Below are 8,723 nucleotides of genomic sequence, written 5' to 3'. Positions count from 1 at the left end.
TCCCATATGATAAAAGACACCATAAATACAGTTTTCAAAAAGTAAAAGAATGGGGGGGAAATTACAAAGAAAAGTTATAATCAAGGATTATTATCCACAATATGTAAAGAACTTACATGAATCAATAAGAAAAAGATAACTTCATAGAAAAATAAACATAGATGACATACACATCACAGAGAACAAAACAAAGATAAATATAAATGGCCAATAAGCATGTTTTGAAAACTAAAAGTAATGTCTCCCATAATAGGAAAAGGGCTAAAAAAATTATGGTATATTCACATTACAGAATTTCATGAAGTCATGATTAGAAATGAGATGTATTTTTATTGAGTGAAAAAAGTAAGAACAATATGGATATGATCCCATAGATAAGAATACGTACATACATATGCATATCTGAAATGTACAGGAAAAAGTCTGAAAGAATGCATCCCAAGCTATTCTGTTTTTAGGAAAAGCAGTAGGATTGGGCAGGGAGGTGTGGCTATGTGAAATGGGATTTTTACCTCTTACTCCATAGCTTTTCTTGTGTTGTAAATCTTTTACAATGAGCATACATTCATGTATTATGAATGCAATTCTGAAAAAGATTTTAAAAGAGCAGAAAATATATGGAAGCCACTTACAAAATTCTTGATATTTGGCATTATTAATAACCAGAATCAAACAGAAAAGATGAGAAAATCTCTGAATCATACTGAAGCCCTATGTTACCCTGTTACCATACTTTGATTACTCTAAATTTTCATGGACCTTGAGCTGTAATTTAACTTTAAAACAAAATGTATATAATCATCATCTCCTAGGCTCTAACATTAGGGGAGTTTCTTCAGGTGCAAGTAGATCCCCTTCTTGGGTTTGATGAAAACATGGGGCACGAAGACAAGAGGCTTGGTGGGCTCTACTGTCATCTGGAAGCGGAGCAGAATCAAGGCAACAATCACCTTAATCTCAACTATGGCAAAATTCTGCCCAATGCAGTTCCTGCAGACACAAAGAAAAAGAGAGACTTGAAGAACTGATCCTTCTTCTGACGCTTTAATAAGATACTAGAATAAACAAGTCTGATGTTAACAATACATTTGCACATGAAATTCCATACCAACTTTTGGACTTTGGACTTCCCTTGTTCCCTGTAAGAATGTGAGCTGGAAGGTTCAAGTTGATGCCCTTCCGAAACAAAGTGGCACTTGGAGCTGCTCACAGAATTGTTCCTCCCTCCACCCACCCCTCCACCCGCCATGAAGTAGTTCTAATGTATAATAAAACATGATGACTATAGTTGGTAACACACTGTATTGTAGAACTGAAATTTGCTAAGAAAGAAGAACTCAAATGTCCTCTCACAGACAAAAAGGGACAGGTATATAAGCTGAAGAATACGCTAAGGAACTACATGGGAAGGAATCTTCTCACAGTGTATATCGAATCATCACGATGCATATATCAAGTGTCTTACCATTTAAGATTCTAATATAAAGATGAAATAAATTGTTTTTCTGAAAAAGAATCATCTCATTTTAATCGGGAGTGAACCTGCACTGAACCCATGAGCAACAGCTTGCCTTGCTGTTTAGCCTTCTGAGCCATGGCTGTATAGGATGCCATAGCAAAGGGTGTTGTCCTTCGTGAAACTAACTGACACTTTCAGCGGCTCAAACAGGCACTAAGGTCTACCTCATGGTCGGGTGAGAAGATAAGTTTCCACAGAAGGACTTATAGAGCTGGGGGGCTGAAGCGAGACGGCTGTTCCCAGGTAAACATTTTTATGTGTTTTTAAAAACTTCAAATAGTCCTCACCTTGGTCCAGATGAGAATGGTAAGTAAGCATGGGAGTGTCTTTTATTATTTTCCTGGGAGAACCTCAAGGGGTCAAAGACCTGAAATGAGAGGGTAACCCCACGACCATCCCCAAAACACCATTAACACATTTCTGAAGCTACTGCTTAGCACTGATCAACAGAAATATCCATGCACCACATATGTAATTTCAAATGTTCTGGTATCCACATTTTTACAAGGGGTAATAAATTTTATAATATAATTTATTTAACAGAAAATATGATCATTCCAACATGAATTCATATACATAATTACTTCAAGAAAATATTTCCTATTTTTTCTACTACAGCTGCAAAATTTTACTTTCCCAGCACATCTCAGTTCTAACCAGCCACATTTCAAGCACTCCACACCACATGTGGTTAATGACTACCACCCTGGACAGCACAACTCTAGATGGGCTGACCTTGTCTGGTCTCCCAGGTGATTAGTCTCTTACCCAGACTAGGAAAGAGGAAAGCAGAAATACCATGGCTGGTGGTAGTATTTTCACTTTGAAGGTACAAGTGCATCTACTTAGAAGTCAAGCCAAGATGACCCATGTGATCAGTTGTCCAACTTCCCATTACACGTAACAGGTTTGAAACTAGCAGCATATAAAAAAGGAAGTATCTGCACATGTTGTTGTTTAGAGTTTCAAGAGACTCGGGTATGCTACAAACCTTCTTTCTGCCTCTTCAGATCCTTTCTCCTCCCTTTCCCACCTTACTCTGGGCTCCAATCTGACCCAGGGGTTTCCTGTTGGGTTTGACCAACAAAAGGCATTGAAAGGAAATCTGAAGAGTGGGACAGTCATACCTGTGGGTTTTCCCAGACGGCAGGGTTGTGGTGGAGACCCCAGATACTGAGAACCACGGTCATTCCTGAGAAAGGAAGGAAATAAAAGAGATTGCAGAAAAAAGAGCAAGTTGTGAGCTCCTTTTATACTGCTCTTCAGTAACATTTTTCCTTTTGAAGGGAAAGACTTAGTTCCTGGCAGAGTTCTGTGGGCTGTAGCTGATGCCAGCAGTGAAGGACCCATAAAAAGATGGGGTTTGGTGGCACCTTAGTTTTCAAATCAGTGATCTATTTAATACCTGATTCTATCTTAAGGCGCTCTTGGTATCATGTCAAAATGATAGCCTATGTTATGTTCTCCACTATCCCTAGAAATTGTTTATACATCTATTCATGGACTATAAAGTATCCAGACACAACAGCTTAGGTACATTTAGGAAAAGAATTGTACTTCCACTGTGCAGATCCAATGACGAATTTCTGTTGGTGCAGGTCATACAGGGAAGTAAGGAATTTTGGCAAATGTTCATGTAGTAGGAGGATTTTTAAAATGACAGAAGAAACAAAAATAAATAAAATTTAAAAAACAAAAAAGGAAAAAAGACAGAGGTGAGATAATTTGAGGATTATTTGGTTATCAAAAATAATTTTGGTAAAGTAATTCTAGATCTGTCAACAAAGGGACAGTAAGTGACACGCTGTTGGTACTGATACAAGCAATCCTGTTGGCTTGTTCCTAAGGGCAAGAGTTGACTGAACACTGAAGCAAATTAAGTGGAGGGTATCTCATGTGATCTCTCTGCCTCCCAGTTGCCCTGCTCAGATACTTGTACTGTTCTGAAGAGCACTGGGCTCCAGACGTAGAACCTCTGAGCAAATTATAGCACTGCTCAATGCAGTCTGGGATCCCCCAATGGGTTTTTGGCTACACCAAAAGTATCTGAAAGCGCTCTGTAAACTGCAAAACACATATAAGTGTCTGCTAAGAGCATGTTTCAAGGTGAACAAGATGAGATAATCTATTTGAAGGCTCTATGTAAACTTTTAAGTGGTGCATACTTACTAGGGTATTATTACTATGATGATGAAGACAAAGACTCTCTTTGGGTCTTCTAGATAAAGATGAAAGTGTTCATCTCCCATGAAGTCTTGCCTGGTCTCAAATGCAGCCAAGCCAGGATTATCTTAGAAACAACATCCCATAATGGAAGAAACCCTGAGTTGGGATTCTGGTGATATAGGTTCTGTTCATAGCTTTGCTTCAAATGACCTTTGGGAAAGTCTCAGAAACCCACATCTGGTCAAGGCATTACCCACTGAGAACTTAACAGGTGCCCAACCCTAAGCCAGCTATCCCGAGGTTTGTCTTTTGACTCTTTCAAGAGTTGAGAATCCCTCTGGTCTTTTTCACCATGGTCCCCAGAATTCAATGATCTTTAGAAATTGCTTAGGAAAAGAATGCAAAGACCTGCAGGCAAAGAGCGTCCATCTGGAAAGGTAATGGGCTTGCTGAGTTCTCTGGAAATGGACACGGCTGGAGGAGCTATGCGGAGTGACTCCTTAATGCACATTGTAGTGTATGACATCTCACTCAGTTGGTCCCTGTGAGCACAAGAGAGGGGACACAGGGAACTCAGACTCCATACTCAGTTTGTAAATACTGACATATTTTTCTATTCAACCTTTGCTCTTGGTCAAAGTCCTTTTACCCATTGGGTTATGTCACAGAATGTTAAAAAGGACCAGTTTCTGCCTCAGGATCAGCTGAGGTCCCAGAGGACAAGGATCCATACAGGTGCCACACATCCTCACCTTGAATGTGGAGAAAAGGGAGGGAACCTCCTACACTTTGGTGGGAATGCAACCTGGCATAGCCACTGTGGCAAACAGTATGGAGGTTCCTCAAAGAACTGAAAACAAAGCTACCATACGCTCTTGCAGTCTCACTCCTGGGTATATATCTGGAGAAAACTCTTATTTGAAAAGATACATGCACCCCAATGTTCAGAGCAGCATTATTTCCAAGAGCCAAGATATGCAAGCAACCTAAATATCCATCAACAGATGAGTGGATAAAGAAGATGCGCTATATATACAGAATGGAATACTACTCAGCTATAAAAAGAATGAAACAATGGCATTTACAGCAACATGGATGGATCTAGAGATCATGCTAACTGAAGTAAGTCAGAAAGAGAAAGACAAATATTATATGATATCACTTACACGTGAAATTTAAAATATGATATAAATGAACTTATTTGCAAAACGGAAACAGACTCACGGTCAAAGAAAACAAATTTATGATTGTGCATGCTAAGTCGCTTCAGTCGTGTCATTCTTTGTGACCCTACGGACTGTGACCCAACAGGCTCCTCTGTCCAAGGGATTCTCCAGGCAAGAACACTGGAGTTGGTTGCTGTGCCCACCTCCAGGGCATCTTCCTGACACAGGGATCAAACCTGCGTCTCTTTACCTCTCCTGCACTGGCAGGTGGGTTCTTTACCGCTAGCACCATCAAAGAAAACAAAGTTACGGTTACCACAGGGGTTAAGTGAGGAGAAGAACATTAAAAAGTACAGTTACTTTGTTGTACACCAGAAACTAACACAACATTATAAATTAATTTTACTTGAAAAAAACTCCAAATATCCTCATAATAAAGTGAAGCACTAAACTAGTGGTAAAGGATTTGCTGAGAAGATTCCTGAAAATGTTTTGCAACATTTAGCTCATATAAATCAAGGAATGGCTAAGGAATGAAGAGAGGAGGCCTCCAAGTTCTGAGAGGGAAAACAGATCCTTCCAAAGAACTGCTGGAATGCTGGAGTGCTGTGGAGAATGCTGGAGAGGGGGTTCCCTTCATATTTAGCAAAGAGGGGATTAAAGAAGATCACAGTAGATGTTCTGACATGTGCTCCTTAGAGGCTGGGAGGAACAGAACTAATAGGAAAGGCCGTAACTCACAACAGACAGAGAGGCAGGGAAAGGAGCAGGGACAAAGCAAGAACCCTTCAGTGAGTCCTATGGGCCAGTGAACCAGCAAGAAGGACACCTTCTGAATCAGCTTGAAGAACACTCTAAGGACAAGAATTTCTTTGCCCCATGAATCATCATCATAAAGTCCTAGTGAGAGAATCTCCAAAAACCTCACTGAGAGTAAAAGGAAGCACCAAGTTTAAAGGGTAAGATGGCAACAGTACCAGCTGCCTTTCTCCTCACCCCTTCTCCCTCCTGGGACCATTTCTGGAAGGGTCGGTAAGCAGAAGCCAACAACAACCCCCTCTTTATTTTCTTGGGCTCCAAAATCACTGTAGAGGGTGATTGCAGCCATGAAATTAAAAGATGCTTGCTCCTTGAAATAAAAATTATGATCAACCAAGACAGTATATTAAAAAGCAGAGACATTGCTTTACCAACAAAGGTCCATCTAGTCAAAGCTATGGTTTTTCCAGTAGTCATGTATAGATGTGAGAGCTGGACTATAATGAAAGCTAAGTGCTGAAGAATTGACGCTTTTGACCTATGATATTGGAGAAGACTCTTAAGAGTCCCTTGGACTGCAAAGAGATTCAACCAGCCCATCGTAAAGGAAATCAGCCCTGAATATTCATTGGAAGGACTGATGCTGAAGCTGAAACTCCAATATTCTGGCCACCTGATGCGAAGAACTGACTCATTGGAAAAGACCCTGATGCTGGGAAAGATGGAAGGCAGGAGGAGAAGGGGACGACAGATGGTTGGATGGCATCACTGACTCAATGGACATGAGTTTGAGCAAGTTCTGGGAATTGGTGATGGACAGGGAGGCCTGGTGTGCTGCAGTCCATGGGGTCACAAAGAGTTGGACATGACTGAGCAACTGAACTGAACTGAATTGACTGGCAACTGCTTCACCCACCTCTGGCTTCCAGACCCAGAGAAGTACTGAACTGGAATAGATGGAGATGTTCCAAGTGGATAACAGTTTGAAGTTTTTATTATTATACTGGACCAGACAGCTTTATTATTGAAATGAGACTGCTCTTGTGATTTAAATGGATGGGAACACTATAAGATTCACTCACAGTTTCACCCCAGTGATGAAAAGTACTTCAGACGGTAAAGCATCTGCCTACAATGTGGGAGACCCAGGTTCGGTCCCTGGGTTGGGAAGATCCTCTGGAGAAGGAAATGGCAACCCACTCCAGTACTCTTGCCTGGAAAATCCCGTGGATGGAGGAGCCTGGTTGGCTACAATCTATGGGGTCGCAAAGAGTCGGACACGACTGAGCGACTTCACCTCACCTCATACAAGTTTGAAGTATCAGCGGGAGAAGAGTAAATTTTTATTTGATCATAGATAGTCAGGTTGGTTCAGTAAAATGACAGCATACATTTGGTCTTTTTGCTTCAGGTATTTTTATTTGTTTTTCTGATTATTTAGCAGGCTTTGGCCATTCATTAATGTGAAATTTTAATTTTGAACTCTTTCCTCCTCGAGCTCATAATAAGAAGAGGAATTCTGCTTAGCCTAGCACTTTTCATACTTAAGAAAAATAATGCTGTCCATCTCAGCCCTGGTGCGAAAAGATGAGAGGCCTTTTAACCCAGTGCAGAAATAGGTTGACAAGGAGGCAAATGGAGATGTTGAACAACTTTCTAACTTTTTCAGAAATTTGCTCTTTGCAGTGTGGTTTTATTAGAATTATAAATTTTTGGACTGTTCTGTACAAATTTCATTAAATGTAATGAAAGTCCATTTTTTATTCTCTATAATATGGTTGCCATTTCTCTCATTGAAATAAATGGTAGCAAAGAGATCCTCTGGAGTTTGCTTTATCACCTGGCAAAGATTTTCTTATAGTTTTCACATCTCACATAGGCCAAACAAGAATAAGAAGGCCGATATTTGAGTTGTGTATATACATCTACCCTAATCGAGGTTAAAATGTCTGATTAATATTGGGAGGTGATGTACACTGTTTCTAAATGCAGTGAATGAATAAAAACTTACTAGTCAACACAGCATCTTGTGCTATATAGATTAGACCTTTGACTTATGGTAGGAAACGACCGGTGTTTCATTATAAAAAGTAAGATCTCTGCTTCAGTTCAGTTCAGTTGCTCAGTCGTGTTTGACTGTTTGCGACCCCATGAACTGCAGCACGCCAGGCCTTCCTGTCCATCACCAGTTCCCAGAGTCTACCCAAACCCATGTCCATCGAGTCGGTAATGCCCTCCAACCATCACATCCTCTGTCATCCCCTTCTCCTCCTGCCCTCAATCTTTCCCAGCATCAGGGTCTTTTCAAATGAGTCAGCTCTTTCCATCAGGTGGCCAAAGGATTGGAGTTTCAGCTTCAACATCAGTCCTTCCAATGAACACCCAGGACTGATCTCCTTTAGGATGGACTGGTTGGATCTCCTTGCAGTCCAAGGGACTCTCAAGAGTCTTCTCCAACACCACAGCTCAAAAGCATCAATTCTTTGGCTCTGCTATACCTATATAAATTCATATTTTCTTTTACAAATGTTCTAATTGAGCTGACTTTTGCATTTGAAACATGGTGTTTTCCCTCTAGTCACTGGGCTGGGTTGTTAGCATCTTTTTCTTTGATCAACAAAACAAATACAATGGCAGCATTTTCCTTGCAAACAATGTATCTGAGGAGCAAAGCTATAACCTGGGCTTCACTAACAGAAAGATGTGCTCAAAGTCTAGCCAAATGGAGTCGAAGTTTTCCACCTGACTAACTCCTACCTATCCTGTAAGAGGCAGCTTAAGTGTCAGATCTCCCAATAAATCTTCCTGAGCCTCCCATGCCAGATTAGGTGCTGGTCTTCTAAATCTCTGTGGTCACTAATGTATATATCTCTCTTTACCCTCACCATGTTATACTGCAATCAACTATATGGGGATCAGACTTTCCTGGTGGTGCTGTGGATAAGCATCTGCCTGCCAACGCAGGGGACCTGGGTTTGATCCCTGGTTCAGGAAGATTCCATATGCCATGGATATGGAAGTTTTCATAAGCCCATGTGCGTCACAACGACTGAGCCAGTTCTCCAGAGCCTGCGAGCAGCAACTACCGAAGTCAGCGCAGCTCAATGAAGAGT

The 8,723-nt window shown here is 40.9% G+C and overlaps 1 protein-coding gene across 1 annotated transcript in view; it reads right to left on the bottom strand.

Annotated features, from left to right (window-relative positions):
• Nucleotides 1-310: 310 nt before the first annotated feature.
• The window catches only part of LOC138422464 (cytochrome P450 4X1-like), a 51,504-nt gene continuing 43,091 nt past the window's right edge, over nt 311-8,723 (bottom strand). The window contains exons 9-12 of the mRNA XM_069557458.1: nt 4,094-4,227; nt 2,647-2,711; nt 1,807-1,886; nt 311-990 (exon numbers count right to left, since the gene is read on the bottom strand). Of these exons, the coding sequence (XP_069413559.1) occupies nt 822-990; nt 1,807-1,886; nt 2,647-2,711; nt 4,094-4,227 (448 nt within the window). The 3' untranslated portion in view covers nt 311-821. The remainder of the gene's footprint in view (nt 991-1,806; nt 1,887-2,646; nt 2,712-4,093; nt 4,228-8,723) is intronic.

The sequence above is a fragment of the Ovis canadensis genome, chromosome 1 (genome assembly GCF_042477335.2).
Source record: "Ovis canadensis isolate MfBH-ARS-UI-01 breed Bighorn chromosome 1, ARS-UI_OviCan_v2, whole genome shotgun sequence".
NCBI lineage: Eukaryota > Metazoa > Chordata > Mammalia > Artiodactyla > Bovidae > Ovis > Ovis canadensis.
This window is presented reverse-complemented; position numbering and strand designations above follow the sequence as displayed.